General features: G+C 42.6%; 1 protein-coding gene across 1 annotated transcript; it reads left to right on the forward strand.

Annotated features, from left to right (window-relative positions):
* Positions 1–4,957: 4,957 nt before the first annotated feature.
* On the forward strand, positions 4,958–14,995 carry rasal3 (RAS protein activator like 3). Its single transcript, XM_072384149.1, has 17 exons — positions 4,958–5,051; positions 6,258–6,325; positions 6,432–6,514; positions 7,189–7,318; positions 7,408–7,506; positions 7,593–8,267; positions 8,364–8,508; positions 8,587–8,731; positions 8,810–9,034; positions 9,145–9,346; positions 10,470–10,561; positions 10,638–10,751; positions 12,198–12,385; positions 12,491–12,597; positions 12,682–12,872; positions 12,982–13,066; positions 14,760–14,995. The coding sequence occupies exons 1-17, from the start codon at positions 5,009–5,011 to the stop codon at positions 14,868–14,870; spliced, it is 2,703 nt and encodes a 900-aa protein (XP_072240250.1). The 5' UTR covers positions 4,958–5,008; the 3' UTR covers positions 14,871–14,995.
* The last annotated feature ends 2,323 nt before the right edge of the window (positions 14,996–17,318 follow it).

Below are 17,318 nucleotides of genomic sequence, written 5' to 3' on the forward strand. Positions count from 1 at the left end.
GATGCAAAACTGGCGCAAAGCCTTGAGCGAGGACCCCGGGGACAAGAACCCATCCAGTGGGAAAAGTGCAGAAGGAGCCAAGCCTGATAAAGCAGCAGGGGGGACCAGGAAGAACCCGTTCAGAAGAGCCCTGTCGGAACCTCCCGGGTCCCTTTTGTCAGCTCTGACCCCTTCCTCCAGCGCTGGCAGCTCAGCGCAGCCAGCTTCATCCTCATCTGCTGCTGCTGCAGAGGCCTCAGGAGGCCCCTCCACTGACCCCTCGCAGAAAGGAGGCGGAGGGGCGCTCTTTAAAAAATACCTGATGACCGTGACCCAGAAGCTCAAGAGGCCCAGGCTGCAGAGTCGCAACAGCACTCACAATTTACTGCCAGGTAGGAGCTCGTGGTCTGACTGCACAGAACTCAAATGTAGAAACGAGGCGTTAATCAAATTCTATCAAATTATGGTTGTGTGTGAATGTTAAAGTGCACTCAGCAATGCTTTTCAAATAGCAAATCGCACACCTCATGCTACACGTAAAGAATAACCACCTGTTAGACTGGCTGAATCACAATGTTTGCTTAACATAAATGTAATATATTTAAGATTGTTAAACTCAATAAATGTATGTAAACAAACCCTTAAACTCAATGCATTTATGTTGAGCAAATACATCTCTATTTACTCAGTCTAAGGTTATTTTTTTCACCGATCTTCCAGTAACACGCAGCTCTAGGTGGGGCATGTGTCACCATTTTAGCAGCAATATGTGAAAAATGAATCTGAATTTAACCCCAGTCCTAAACTTGATATAAACCTAAGAAGGAACTTAATATTTGAAAAACAGATGCAACTAACTCAACAATCACTGGGTTGACATTTTGCAAAATGTGGAAGTCATTCATTTACGTATAAGTAGCAGGAAATATAACTTTGTTGTAAGCTTCTACTGAAATCCAGGATCTCTAAATGAGCGATTCGAGGTCAGTCGCTGGCCTTTTAATGCTATAATGAAGAGTTGTCTTTGAATTAATATAAATTTGGCTGTAAAGATCGGTTTGAAGCTCATTGATTTTGTCACGTTGTTCAGTAGATACAATAAGGTAGAATCATGACAATGTTTCAGCAGAAACTGGCTGGGCCTAGTTATGATGCAACTGGCATGAAAACGCAGGAAAAAGGCTAAAACACAGGTCTTAGTTCTGTTGAAAAGACTGAGACTGCTGTGGCTGTGAGAAACATCTGCAGCCAACATTTGAGAGAAATCCAAAAATAAATTAAACTTTCAAGCTAAAGGGCAGTTCCTAGAGAAGTTAAAGTTAAAGGACCTTAAAAGAATGCTAGAAAATAACCAGAGATCACCGGGTTAGCCCGTAAGTGAAGCTAAGCTAACACAAAATGTAGCTCAAATAGTCCAAAGTTCTTTCAGTCACAAAAGCTGGAGTGGCTTAAGAAATAAAGACGAAACAAACACTGAATTCTGCATTAATGTGAGAAGCAGGAGGCGTTAGCAGTACAGTACCACGCCTGTCAAATGTATGTCATCTTTTAACCCCTTTTAAAAGCAAAAAGACTCCAGCTTAACTCCAGATATCCACACAATAATCAAATTACCCAGAAATCCTGTTTATGTGTGACTGAACACAACAAAGCAACGCCACGCTGTCGAGATAGAATTCATAAATACAACAGCACCATGTTCAATACATCAAGATGCATCAAGCTGCATCAAGCTGCCCTGGCTGTTGCCTGTCTGTACGGTGGCTGTAAATCAGACAGCTCCTGCAAACGTCCAGCGGTTCTACTGACATCTAGTGGCACAAATGACAGATTGCAACCAAATAATTGACCCCTCAAACTACTGCTGACACAATAAATGTGACAGCGCCAGTCCTACAGTAATTTTCTCTTACAACACGTAAGATTCTACATCAGTGAACGCACGGTGATGAATTCTATATCATATTTCTGCCTAAAAGTCACCCAAAATGTTTCTCAAAGGAACTTTGAAGGTGGTTGAACTTTTCTTTTATGTATACGTCAGAAACGTACAGAAAAGTCAATCCACATCGGGATAAACCTAAAAACTCAAGATGTTTATCGGTTAAAACGAGGGATGCACCGATCCGATATTTGGATCGGGTATCGTGACAATGGGCCTTTTGGCCTTCATTCGAGGGCCTTCTGCCCCCATTAGTGGTGAAAAAATCTAAGTTTGGACTACCTCAGATTTTTTCTTTTTTAGTTTTTACCAAACTAGAGAAGTTATTGTTTTGTTCAGATGCTTTTGTAATGGATGTTTAATTCCCATTTGCACTAAACTATATAAAGAACTGATTTATTTTGAAAGTATACCAACCAAGCTAGTAAAGCTATTGTTTTTTTGTTTTTTTAATCAATTTCAGCTCCTTTATTATTTAATATTTTGAATCCTTAATTGCACTGACTGAACCAATTACACATGTTATATTTTTATGGTTAAGATTGTTTTACTGGTGCATAATTATTAAATAAACAAGTTATTCAGTACTTTTATATCTGTTTATTTGTTTTTTAAAAAATAGGAAAGAAATGTTTAAGTGAAGTCTGATGTTGCCTGGCACAAAATAATGATCTGAGTCTTTTCCACACAATGAAACTTACTGATACTAAACCTCAGATTGATAGGTTAAAACACAAAGATCAGGTCTGAAAAATCATCCCAGTCTCATGAAAGTCACGTAACAGAAGGCTTTGTATTAGGGCTGATGAACACGAAATCTGTATTGTTTTTCAAGCCTCCACAACGTGGAACCAGTCCTTCCTCTAGTTTGAGCGTCCAACATGTTACGTATTTATAGTCGAGAGCACGAGTCTCAGCTGCCAAACATACCGGAAAAGGAAATGAGACGTCATGTTCCCAGTGACCACGAAAGGTGATTGGCCATAACTCTCATTTAGCCATGAATATGAGCAGTTCAGTCCTTTTTTAGTCTTTAATGTATGACACAAACATTGATAAATGTTTAAGATGCACAACTGAAGTCTGTAAACCCCACAAAAAACGGATCTTCATGTTTTTGTTTGGTCTGAATGTCCAAGAACCCATTTTTCAGTGTAAAAAACATGTAATTATTTTGTTCTGTTGAGTTCAAAGGGAGGAAATATTTGTTTGTGTGGATATAATTTCAATGCATTACTGTTTTCGATCAGATTGTATTAGTATGGAGATAAAAAGCTGTATACTATCAACAAGAAGGTACAGGACAACATAAAGGCAGCTGAATATGGCACATTTCTTGTGCTTTTCACATGCAGAATATCCTAAAATCCTCTAAATGAGCAGTTTGACACGGTGATGGTGCTACGAATAGCTGTGGTTATTAAACTGACGGCACGACGCTTTTAATTTTAGAGTAAATACAATCCTGGTGAACTCTGAGCTGAATATATGTTTAATCACTGCCTGCAAATACAATAAACTTCCAGTTTTGAACATATGAACCATTCAGACGTCTTTCAGCTGCAGAATATTCAGTGGGTTAAACAGTGTGTGTTTTATTTCATGCCCTAACCTAAAATAATGTGTAAATCCGTAACGAATCCTCAGTACTTTACTTTAAAACATCTGTGAGAGTTTAACTAATAGGACATGATGCAACAGGTGTTTTGTGACACATTTGCATTTCACAAGATGCAGCGACTCTGTGGACACGAGACGACGGATGAAGTTTTCGTTACTTTTTCACATTTTGCTGCGAGACTGATTGGATTTGTCCTCATGTTCACTTGTCACACGGGAATGAACAGACTCAGACTCTGCAGATGCTAAAGGAACATGTTAGTGGGAGAAAACGCACAGAAAACGCCAAAGAAAATGACTCTTCAGTGAGTCTGAACCGTCTGTGATCATCAGACAAGTCAAACAGAGGCAGGTTTTTATGTGATCAAAATTCAAAAGGTGTGAGTGTTTGATTGGTGCCTTATTTCATCTTTCTGTATTTACATCCTGGTTAACCACGCAAACGATGAAGTGTGCACGTCAGCCTGGGTTGTCATGAAATAAGATAAGATCAGTAAGATAAGTGTCATCATGCCACAATTACCAAAGCTGAAAAACAAACAGGGGTTTGCATGTGCTTCCAGTTATGCTGGCGGGGAATCTGTAGATTAGAAACATCGCCATTAGCTCCTCAAAGTGACTCATTTTGCAGAGTGAGTTCAGTAATTGTGTGCGATGTCCAAACAGATTTGGGGGAGGTTGAACCGACATCAGCTGCCTCCACTGAACTCCCAAGACTACAATGGGTCCCACCTCAGGAGGTCCCACTCTGGGACATCGGCAACTGCAGCCTTTTGGATGGACAAATTCTCATCTCTCAGGAGGATGAGGTACCAGCACACACCTACAAAAGAGCACAGACCGCTCCAAATCACCAGAGTTGTCTTATTTTAGCATGTGTGTGTGTGTCCTTCTCAGCCAACGACGTGGATCCGAAACCGTGTCAGCAGCTGCTTGTCCAACCCCAGCATGCAGAACCTCGTAGATATCGACACAGGTCAATACTCACACACACACGCACACATTAATCAAAGTGAGAAACAGATTTATGGGGTTTTTTAGATGCAGTGAAGCAAAGCACGACCAGCACAACTCCCTCCAGCTCGAACTATGATTCTGTACACAGTCACAGAGGAAATAGCTGAATGTTAATTTGTGTGGGTGACTGTCAAATTGCTTCCTCTGCAAGTTTTTTTGAGGAAGATGGTATCATAGCTGAGTGTTCTAGCTGTCCAATGACTAGTCGAGCATAAGAAGAAGAAGAAGAAGAAGAAGCAGCACAGGGAGGGGAGAGTCATCTTGCTTCCACTGAGCTCAGACACTTTGCTTAGAAGAAGCTCTAAGCTGCTCTGTGCTGTTGAAGTGATGAACCTTCACTGATTAGCCTGCTCGGCTCGGTCAGGAGCGACGCTTGTTATTGAACAGCTCCGGGAAATGCTAAAGACACAGATGCTGAAGTAACAAGACTGCCACACACCTTCGGACTAAATGATGGGATTTAGACGCTGGATTGTTTGTGGTGGGGCTTTGGGTAAGCAAAGAGAATAAATCTGTACAGGATTAAAGAAGAGACGCTACGACGCATTTCATTTCTTCCACTGGAAAGCTTTTAGTTAGAAGAATTACTGTTAGTGAAGTTTGCATTTGACTTACTTGATACTATCAGCTTCTAGCTAAAAACCACATCCTGAGTGAGTTAATCTGAGTGTATTACTTCACTGGTGAATGTTTTTTTTATAAATGTGTAGAAATATGTGCTGTCAGAGGCGCAGGAGCAGAAACATTTTACTCATTTTACCGGACAGGTTTGAGAAAAGAGTAAATGTAAATGTAATTTATTTCTACAGCCCTTTACAACAATCCATTTCAGTACCAAAGTGCTTTACAGCAGATAATAAATAAAGAAAAGAATAAGTACAAAACAATAAAATAACAGTAAACGCAATAAAATACAGCAAAATTTAATAAGATAATATAAAAGAGTCACCATACTACTGGGTATTAAAAGCCATCTGAAATAAATATGTTTTTAGCCTAGATTTAAAGAGGCCCAGGTCAGAAATAAGACACATCTGGGGGGGGGGAGCTATTCCAGAGCCTGGGGGCCCCAGGGCTTGTATTTTGACCTGAACACTTCCAGCAAAAGTTGATTTGTTGACCTCAGAGCTCTGCCAGGGTTACAGTTAAAAGCTCAGATAAATACGATGGGGTGAGGCCGTTAAGAGCTTTAAAAACAAACTTTAAAAGTTTAAAATCAATTCTATAAAGGACAGGAAGCCAATGAAGGGAGTTAAGAACAGGAGTGATGTACACAGGTCTGTTAGTGTTGGTTAAAAGACGGGAAGAAGCAGCATTTTGCACCAGTTGAAGGCGACTGAGAGAAGTCTGGGAGACGCCAACATAAAGTCCATAAAAGAGTCACAGAAAGCAGAAATTTTGACTTTTAAGAGCAGGGAGCGCACATCTGAACCCAAGTACATTAATTACAGCCAACGCCCATCAAAGAATCTACATTCTTCAATCAACTCAGAGCAGACGTCATTAATATCTGACCTATCATACTTCCTGACCTATTATAGGGGGACCTTCAGGCTGTGGAAAATGTCTTTGTCTGAAGCTGTGGAACAAATGACTAAAACTGGACCGCAAACATAAACTCCAAATAGAAAGGACAGCTTAAAAAGTGGTTTATTTCTGTGTCTTTGGCTCAACTAACCCATTTCCTCCTGGTCCTCAGAATGTAGCCCCGACCCCGCGGGCCCAGCAGGTGGTCCTCGGCAAAAGAGCCAAGATGGCGGCGTGAGGGTGAGTGTTGAAGGCACCACAGATAATATCTGTGCTCGCACTGTATTTCCTGTTGATGTAATATTTAATTACACTCATGCGCCATGCCTGCCTCCTTCCCCCTCAGGCGCTGATCAAACGACGTCTTGACAAAGCCAAAAGGAATAGCGCCTCCCAGCTGACCACGATGGGACTGAGCAAAGGAAGCAGGTAGAACACGCTGGTAGTCTTTGGAGGAAAGGTCAACCGGGTTCATACGTGTCCAGCATGTTTATCACCTTAGTTTAGCTCCTTCTCCTTCTAATTCAGTTTAGCACAAAGTAAAGAACAGCTGAGAAGGAAGGTAATATAATAATTATCATTATTATAAGCAACTGGACGTCTGGGCTGAAATTCAGGGGAACAAACACCAAATATTCGATCAGTTCAGACCTCAGGAGACGCAACATTTCATCACAACTGATCTCTGAATGTCTTTTGCGACACAAACCACGACATAACTGAGTCATTTAATTCCGGCTCATTCAGGGAAAGTCATATAAAATGTCGCTTTTGTTCATTTTATTTCTTGATCGGGGGATTTAAAGTTATATTTTTACATTATAACGGGAAAAACTAAAAGTGAGAACATCTATTTTGCAACGTTGAGCTCCAACAAGCAACAACTAAAACGTCTTCTTTCAGGATAATACCAAAAAAAATGTTTTCTGGGAGCACATTAGAATATATAATCTATCATATTCATAACTAAACACAGATCTTAAAACCTTTAGAATGTAAAAACACAGTTTTTCAGGGATATCTGCTGGATAAAGTGTTCTCCTTGAATAGCAAAGAGCTAAAAAATGGTTAAATACTCTAAAAGCTCTTTCTTTTTTCCAAAGGCACTATAGTTCCCGGGACTCTTTGTCAATTCCAGTGGGCGCAGTGGGAAGCCTGGATCTGAGTGCCGACACCAGCACTGTCATCAGGCCGGTCCACAGCTCCATTTTAGGGGAGAAGTACTGCTTTGAGGTAAACCGTGACCTGTGAAAATCTCACGGGGATAAATTAAGTGATTCCAGTCAGGCTGACTCCGTCCTGTTGGCTTTAATGTGTTATAGGTGATAAACTCAGAGAACACCCACTGCTTCGGCTGCACCTCGCTTGCTGAGCGCGACCGCTGGATTGAAGACCTGAGACGGGCCGCGCAGCCCAATAAGGTGAGCCATCGAAAAATGTGGTGAAATGAGGTGAAAAATCATCTCCCAGCATCAAAGCACTGATTTAACTGCTGAAATCTTCACAGGACAACGTTGAGCGCACAGAGAACTCTCTGAGTCTGTGGGTTAACGAAGCGAAGGATCTGCCACCCAAACGGCGTTATTACTGCGAGGTCCACCTGGACGGAACTCTGTTCGCGCGCACCAGCAGTCGGGCCGTCGGGAAGCCGTCCAATCGCTCCAGCCTGGCTGCGGACGCCACCACTGGCTCCTCAGGGGGGCTGGGGTCCAGTGGAGGTGTGGCTGGGGGGTGTCAACTTTTCTGGGGTGAATTCTTTGAGCTGGACAACCTGCCCTCTGTCTCCCAGATCAGTCTGCACCTTTTCCGCGAGGACGACCCAAAGAAAAAGCGCCACTCTCGAGATGAGTCCAGCCTGCACCCACTGGGCAGCGTGACGATCCCCGTGGCAGACATTAAAGGGAGGACCTATCAGGAGAAATGGTACCCCATCACCCCATACAAGGCCGCGGGCACAGCAGGGAACAAAGAGCTGCTGGGGCCACAGGCTTCTCTCCGCATCAAGGCCCGTTTCCAGAATCTGAAGGTGCTGCCAATGGAAAAATACAAAGAGTTTGCGGAGTACGTGACGGTGAATTATGTGCAAATGTGCAGAAGCTTGGAGCCACTTCTGAATGTTAAGGAGAAGGAGGAGCTGGCAGGAGCTCTGGTCCACGTACTCCAGAGTATCGGCAAAGCCAAGGTGGAGAATGAGCGCAACTTCGTTTACAGCTTAGACACAACCTGGTTTAAAAAAACGGGAATAATCACAGGTGTGTTTTTCACTTGAACGCCTCAGGAATTCCTCATCAATCTGGGCAGCGCAGAGGTGGAGCGACTTGGAGAGAAGGAAGCCTTAATCTTCAGAGAGAACACCCTGGCTACCAAAGCCATCGATGAATACATGAAACTTGTTGGACAGAAGTACCTCATCGACACTTTAGGTGAGGAAGCTCAGGGGTAAGGGTGGGAATGTGAATTTGACAGATGGGTTTTCATCGATGTGTTTTCTCTTTGATCAGGGGACTTCATCACCCGCCTTTACTCCTCAGTGGAGAACTGTGAAGTTGACCCTCGTAAATGCCCCCCCGCTGACCTGACAAACAACCAGGCTCACCTGAGGGCAACCTGCGAGGAGGTGGTGCAGAAGATTGTTGAGATCCATGGGTGAGAGAGGACGGCTTATTAAAGCCAAAGCATATCCCGTTTAGCACGGCTGATAACTGAAAACTCTCCTGTCTGCAGACCTTTTCCTGAAGAACTCAACAAGATCTTCTCCAGCTGGATGGACCTGGGCCGAGCAGAAATTGGCCAGCGTCTCATCTCTGCCTCCCTCTTTCTTCGCTTCTTATGTCCTGCTGTTCTCAGTCCTTCTCTTTTCGGCCTGACACAACCTTATCCAGAACCAAACACCCTGCGGACCCTTACCCTGACCGCAAAAGTCATCCAGAATCTGGCCAACTTCACCCTGTGAGTGGCCTCTTCGAACATTCAATCTGAGCAGAAATGCACAGAGCTTAAAGAGCATGATTACCTCCCTGAAATGGTTTGAGTGAATCCAGCCTTTCGCTCCCCTTTAGGTTTGGTGAGAAGGAAGAGTACATGCTCTTCATGAATGAATTCCTGCAGCAGCACTGGGATGGAATGAGGTCCTTTCTGCAAACAGTGTCCAGTCAGGACACTGACATTACAATGTCGTCCTTTGATGGCTACGTGGATTTGCCCCTGCGTTTAGCTGTGCTCCATGGCCTGCTGGTGGATATCATCTATCAAAAGGACATGGTAGGAGTCCCTTTTTGTTTCCAAGCTGCCAGAAAAACTTGTAATCTTCTAAAGTGGTCTTGAACAATAGTTCTCCAGGCTTTCTGAAGGTGTTTCAAAGAGTTTCTTTGGACATTGGCTGAATTTATTCCGATTTTTATAGCGATAACACAGTTTGACAGACAGAAAATAGGATTTCTGCAGCAACAAGGTGATTCCCAAAGAGCTATTAGCTGAAAACTTGGCATATCTCAGCATGGTGTGCAGTGTGTCCTGAAAACATTTGAGGAAACTGGACAAGTGGAGGACAAAAGAAGAAGTGTCAGGCCTAAAAAACTATCTACAGCAGATGAACAGGATCTGAAAGTGATGTCCTTAAGAAAGAGGAAAAAATCCACCTGTGACCTGACAGGACCTGAGAGATGCATCTGGACCTTCAGCTGATCCATCTACTGTTGGCCCAAGCCTCATCAGAAATGGTCTCCATGGAAGGGTGGCTGTCAAGAAGCCATTCTTAAGGAAGGGAAACAGGGAGAAAAGGCTGAGCTGTGCCAAATGACACAAGAAGTGGACTGAAAATCAGTGGCAACAGGTCTTATGGAGGGATGAATCCTCCCCAGAGCCCGGACCTCAACATTATTGAAGCAGTGTGGGATCATCTGACAGAGAACGGAACAAAAGGCAGCCCACATCCAAAGAAGAGCTTTGGGATGTCCTTCAAGAAGCCTGGAGAACTATTCCTGAAGACTCCTTAAAGAAATGACAGAAAGCTCGTCTCAGAGGGTTCAGGCTGTGCTGGAGAATAAAGGAGCTCAGACCAGATATTCACTTTAAAGCTTGTTTGCTCTGTTTTTGCCTTATTTACTGTATTTACATTTATGTTTGCATGAATCACTGCACATATCTCCTGTTTTCCTGGAACATATAAAGAAAATATATTATGAGAGGTAGTTCAAGACCTTCACACAGCCCTGTAGTTGTGAAGGTTTGTGATAATTTGAGTATCTATAGTTTTAACTGACTGCTCATCATATCAGTTTAGGGTTCATGAGTCAATTAAACACATCGTTCATGTATCATGACAATAATCCCATGTTTTGATCCCAAATGAGACCTAACTTGTCTCTTCTTTTTTCTTCCTCAGGACACGGTGAACAAGCTGCACCCTCTCCCTTCAATTCTCAACCAGATTACAGAGTCACTGGGTCCTGAAGCACACCGGATCATTGTAAGCAGGTATGTGAAAGACCTACATCTTGTGTGGCATCATAAAGATGCTCAAACTGTGGCTAAAGCAGCCTCTTCTTTGCAGCCAAACTGGACAATCCAAGCCAGTGTATGTTCCTCCTAAAGACTTGAGCCAGTACAGTCCTCTCCAGTCGTCCCTCCAGCAGCTTCCCATGGACTCCAAAGGTGTACGAGACAGGTATGATAAGCCTGTAAAAACAGGCAAAAACATCATTTATTATTGCGTGGTAAATGCTGTTTTTGTAGTACTCATTTTGCACACTAGAGACAGCTTTTTGCCTCCTCATTTGACGTGTTTTTCCTTGTATTTTAGTGCTTGTTATGCTTCCTGTTTGAAGATATGTGTAGAATATTATTTCATGTGGGGAAGTGTGGCAATCCGTCAATTTTAAAGTGTGTAAGCACTAATTAGGCATATTTCTCTCACCCTTAACCGCATGTTTTAGACTCTTAACCCTGACATTTTGCAAGTGACAGCAAAGTACAGTCGAGAAGTTTAAAAAAAACTGTCAAACATTTTGTTTGCTCCCGCATCTGCAGTAATGCTTACATCATCATGCAGTGACACGTCATGATGTAAGCAGAGTCTGAACGAGGAAAATGAGCCTGTAGAATGTGGTTACTCTGGTTTACTCTGTTAATTTCACTGGTGCACTCAAACCTCTTGTAGATGAAGCCTCCAATAACAACAACACAGCAGCTATGAGCTAACAGAGCTATAGCACACGTTCATTCATTCATTCTTCTTAAAGTATTGGTGAAATAAAGACAGATAATGCCTTATTTAGAGGCTGCATCCTCTAAGCCCCGTTCACTCCGTTATATGGATCTCGAGGAATCTAAATATCTTCCGAAGGACGCCGACAAACTGTTCTCGGTGAGTAGATGAACGTATTTCATGCCAGAAATAAGGTCCAGGTTTAAAACTACCGGAGTTCTCCTTTAAGTATTCGAGTCAGACCTGTTCAACTAAAGGTTTTATAGTTTCTCTGAACAGCTACACTGAAGGATGAAAATAGAAGTTATTGATCGTGGAGCAGCATCATATTGTTCAAATTTGGTGACAAATTCCAAAGTTCAGACAGATGCAGCTGGAGCATGCAGCGGCTGATTATGATATTAATCAGGTGTTCAGACACAGGAGAACATAGAAAACATCAAATGCTGAAAGGGGGACTTTACTGTTTGATGAGAAATATTTTCTCACGATGAATCTGACGGCAGCAACACATCTTAAAAGGTTACAGGTCCATGTTTCCACTGTGCAGCATCCCCTCTCCTTTTAACAGCATCTGGGAACAGAGGAGACCAGCTGCTGGACCTTGGAGAGGGAAATGTTGTCCCATTCTTGTGTTCTAGCTGCTCGGCTTTTGAACTGAGCTGACAACCAGCTGGACAGTCCCTCTCCTCTTTAGTCTGGAGGAGGCAGCATCCATGATTTTACCATTAACACAGTGATTTAAGACCAATATCTGTGGCTGAGTCCTTATGAACACGGTACCTTTTCTAACCGTGCAGGATGTGTTTACTGATAAAAACAGTGAATATATAGATGAATGAATACAACGTTTGATACAAAATGAGTACAGTACAGATCTTCTCTCTTCATCTGTTTGTTCTTCAGTGATGGAAGAGCTCGAAGGAGCATGAGAGAGAGGAAGCCAGTCACCAGAACTCAGAGCGCTCCGTACAGAAAGCCCGACAAGAAACAAGTCCTAAAGAGGCAGACGAGTTCTGAAGCTCTGCCGGTACCCGACCAAGAGCCCGAGGCGGACCCCAACCAGCCACTTATCTCTCTACCGAATACTGTGAGTACCAACCGGCTGTTTATTCCTCTTTACCCTCCTGAAGCTTGTTTAGTTGAATAAAAGAATCATGAACAAAGTCTTTTAATCGTGTTTCTTCAGGATTCTTCAGGATTCAGCATCAAACGTGCACCTGCACCGGTTCCCTGGATAGTCAACCCCAACAGGGAGTCGAGTGAGATCAAGGCAGAGGATGAGCAGTTCAACTTACTGGACAGGGTATGTTAAACTGCTGCAAAAGTGACCCACTTCTGGCTAAGTAGTTCACAACTTGATTTGTATGAACCTGTGAAACCCAACCAGCACGCTCAGGAGCTGTCGGAGCTGCGTCTGGGGATAGAGCAGGTGACGGAGCGCGAGCTGGACATGGCCAAGCGTCTGGAGGACTTCATCATCCAGAGTCAGGACCAGAACGCAGTGCTGCAGGCCGAGGTCAACGAGCTCAGGGACATGCTGGCTGTGAGAGAGGAGCAGCTCGCCAGCGCCACCTTCAGGTAAGGTTTTATTTTCTGTCTGGAACTTAAACTCATCAGTAATCAGTTGGATTTCAGGACATTTTTTTTGTTGCTGGCGTGAAACGAGCATCTCTTCTGTCTGTTGCAGGCTTGGTGTGATTGAAGAGGAAAGGGAGGAAGATGAACGGAGGCTAACTGTTGCCGTGGCAGCAGCCGAGAGAACGAATGTGCTGGTGAGGAAGGCAGAGACAAATGTTTGACTAAATAAAAACTATACATTTTTTTATCTAATTCAACAACAGACAAAACTGTGAAGGCTCTATAAAAAAGTTGGGTTTCCAGTTTCCATAAGTGCTATAAGACAGTTTTTCAAAAGCATTTAAAATCAGAACGAACAGCATTCATGCACGACTTAAACTTAAGACTTTTGTTTTATATAATGTGATGAGATGCTAATTTATGTTTGAGTGAGTTAAAGCAACACCAGAGAAGTGTGGGAACCCCAAAACTGTGTGCTTCTGACTTGTTTTGACCTTAGTTATGCATATTTCTGGGTCTGAAAGTTTCCCAGAGCACCTGAGGGCTGAGATATCACAGTTCACTTCTTTGGTTTCCAGCCCTGCACCACATTGTTGTGCTTTATGGTCACTTCACATCTTTGTTGCCTCTTTCATGTGACAAAAACAACTGTAGGAGGAGCCAACGAGCTCTCAAACAAACTATCTTGTTTTACTTTATGCATGTTTAAATGTCACGAAAGACAAGATACTGTTTTATGGCCATTTTTCCCACAGTTTCTAGAGGTCTGTGACATGCTTTGGTCCAGAAAACACAGAAAGACGCATGAATAAACACCAAATTAACCCTTAAAGCACATTATTACTGTACAACTGAGCATACAGTAAAGATGCTCAGAGCTCACACCAACAAACCAAACTGAAAGAAAAATGTAATTATCAGATACTTCTGTTAAGGCAGAGCTTGATGAAGCTTATTGAAGCACTTTTCCAGCCTGTTGTGCATAGAATAAAGAAACAAATAAGAAATATCACATCTTCATCTCATCCATTACCACCAACACAACACACAATTAATTTGAACTTAAACCTAAACATGTTAAACATAATCAGGATGAAATGTCCTGAACTGTAATTAATTTCTATTCAGCTTTTTAAAGGAGTGTTTTCCTTTATTGTCACATTTTATTTGCATCCATTTTAACTGAACAAATGACGATTACAAAACCATGTTGCCTGCAGATGAAATACAGGTTAAAAAATACTCTGAGGGGGACAGAAGTAAAACACAGATCCCTCTCTTAGCCACAGTCTCATCACAAATCACATGTTTAAGGAGCCCAGACTGTTAAAACACCAGCCGGACGTTTAATTCTCCAGTAAAAAAACTCACATTTCTATTCCTCCTTCATATTCAGGCTTAATAAACTCTGCCACTGTGTCTCCATTTTTCAATATTTTAGAGCCTGACTTTAGCCTACTTTTAATCAAAGTTAGCAAGAATATTTTAGTAATGAGGGAGCAGATGATGGTGCGTTCACAGACAAATCGGGAAATCCAGCTTCAGACTGAAAATGATTAAAGAACACCTGTTAGAGGTCAGATTAGGAGTTTTTATTTCCCCTTTATGAGGCACAGTGAAAGTAGCATGAACTTTACATTGGGTGGAGATAAAGATGGAGAGGTTGAATGCTTCTCCTCTGATCTGGGAATGTAACATTACCCACGGTAGCATCTTTTTTTATAGGTTTTTGAGTTGGTAAAACACGGGAAAACTTCTTCTCTTCATAAAATGATTCACCTGACCTGTTTTTGCAAACTCTCAGCTCCCACTGAAGCATATAGAGTGTGGAAAGAACCCTTTTTCAGGAGCTGAATGACAAACTTGACCGATAAATGTTGTTCGCAGGAGGAGCAGTTTGCTGGCCTCGTGAGGGACCTTCTGCAGCTGAGGGAGGCCTACAAAAGCAGCCAGAACAACACACAGCACCCTGAAAAGCCGCTCATTAACAGCAACTGAACCCCGACAGAGGAAAAAGGTTCAGCTTTAGTCTTGTATAAATGCACATATAGAGCACGTGAGTGTGAAAGTTACAGGATTTATCAGCATTTTCTTTCTTCTTCTGTATGTCAGCTTAAAAAGTGTTGGGCTTTCTGATAAATAAAAACTAAGAAAGTGTCTCTTTTCTGTTTAAAAATCAGTCATTACAGGTTTTCAGATCTGTTTAATCAATGATAAGTATCTTAAGTTGGGTTATGGTTTGTGCTGGAGAGGAGAGAAATCAGCAGTCTGGTGGCAGATGGAAAACTCGACTGGGTGATTTATTAGAAAGCACAACAGAGCCAAAAAAACAGCACCCAGACTGTGTTGTATTCCCCGAGGTTGCAAGGATCTGACAGAGCAAACAAAGCCTCGGAGCTTAAACACAGAGGGATGCTGATGAGGGAAGTGAGTGCAGCTGCAACAGGTGAGTGAGGAGGGAAGCTAAGGGAAAAGACAACTGAGGAAAACTACGATTAATGACAAGATGTGAACACTGAAGGAAGAATACGGGAATAAATAAATGAATAAGCCATAGAAAAACCAGGAAGTAACTACAGAGGGGCTGCACGGTGTAGCTATTTATAAATATATTATAATATTAATCCGTCGGTCGGGTTGCGGGGGGGCTGGAGCCTATCCCAGGGTTCATCGGGCGGGAGGCGGGGTCCACCCTGGACAGGTCACCAGTCCATCACAGGGCCTAATAAATGCCATTAATTCTAATTTAAGGACGTTTTAAATAGCTAAATGGGGCCTCGTGTCTGATTTCAGGCCCTGCATTAACCAACCAATTCACTGCCGGTTATTTCTGCCTAACCGGACTGACCCGGTAAACCTCGGCTGCTCTGACGGCTCACGGCTGGTTTAAAGTGCCTCCAGCCGCTGGGAGGAGGCATCGCCTCAATGTAGGGACGAACTGTCCGAACAACCAGCGTTTACTGGGTCATTAAATGCTGATGAAACGACTGTTGTTATTTCCTTTTTTACAAGCCTCTGAGTGTGTGGATGTGTCGATGAACTCTCTCCAAAGTTGTGTGGATGTGTGTGAGTGAGGCCTTTACTACGAAGCAGGATGAGCTGCGATGCAAGACAACTTCAGGTTCAGCTCTGGCGTTTCCAGGTCGTATCACCATGGCAACTTGTTCTGGAAACCTGCAGGTTTGAGAAGTTTCCCTGCTTCGACGCACCTGATTCAGATTAAATGGATCTCTTGAAAGGATTGTTAAGTTCTGCAAAAACCAGCTAATGAGGCATTGATCTGAATCAGGCGTGTTGGAGCAGGGAAACACCTAAAACCTGCAGGACAGCAGGAGTTTGACATCCCTGACGTAGAAGCACCGCCTCCTGACCAATCATCTCTCTGTCCAACTCCTACTGGAGTCAAAGACCGATTAGGCTGTTTGACTTTCACTCAGGAGCATCTTCATTAGATGTGTCTGTGTTTATGTAGCCTAAAACAGGGATTGATTAGCCTAAAGAGTGTTCCTAAAGATGTAACTAATAGGAGATTTATTTGCCTTTTTCTCATACATCATATGAGTTTGCAGTGCATCAACTTTGCAAAACTGCACAATATGATGTCCTTCATATTCAAATCCACACAGATCTTATGGAGCGTTTCTAAGTAAAAAATCTAAATCATTCGACAACTAAAGACCCCTTTGTTCAGCAATTTAGAGCCTAGATGATGGAAAAGGAACTTTGACATCTATGAAATGCCCTCGAACTGTTTCGAATCTCTTTCACGTTTGTTCTTTTGGAGCATTTAGAACAGCTGGTATTAAAGAGTAAAACTGAAACATCTGAGTTTTAGACAGATGACAGATCCTGTTCCACCCGTTTCACATGAATCCAGAGTCGGGCTGACGTACAGCGCTGATGATTAGCAAAATAACCTGGATGTGTTGAACCTGGCGTCCCTTTAAACCTCGGCGCCATCACTCTGAGCTCCGAGCCAGCAGTTAGTTTGTATTGATTGCAAAGAATTTGGTTTAAGAGCTGTTTTTTGTGAAGAAAGTAAAATAGTTGTTAAGTTTTTAAGCTTGTGATGAGTTGTGATTGTTAATCACTGTAAATGTCAGTAAATATCTCGCAGTTTAAGCAGTTTTGTAGGAGTTAAAAGCCCTTGTTTTGGCTTTTTTTCTCCTGTTTATGCATTCAGGAAGTCAGCTCAGAGCTGTGTCGTTGGTTTCTTTTTCTTTATTCGTAAGTTTAGGCCGAACTGATCATGTTTCATTGCTGTTTTGGATTTGCTGTGTGACAAATAAACTACTGTTTGAAATTGGACCTCTATTGTGCAACTGGCTTCTCTTGGGATTTGGGAGAGTGGGGAGAGGCAGATTGTGTAATGCCTGTTATTATATCTCCCTGAGCAACAATGTTCCACACAGGAACAAAACAAAATACCTCGTTTCCTGGTTGATC

The sequence above is a fragment of the Leuresthes tenuis genome, unplaced genomic scaffold, assembly GCF_036924035.1.
Source record: "Leuresthes tenuis unplaced genomic scaffold, fLeuTen1.0.hap1 SCAF_4, whole genome shotgun sequence".
NCBI classification, from domain to species: domain Eukaryota; kingdom Metazoa; phylum Chordata; class Actinopteri; order Atheriniformes; family Atherinopsidae; genus Leuresthes; species Leuresthes tenuis.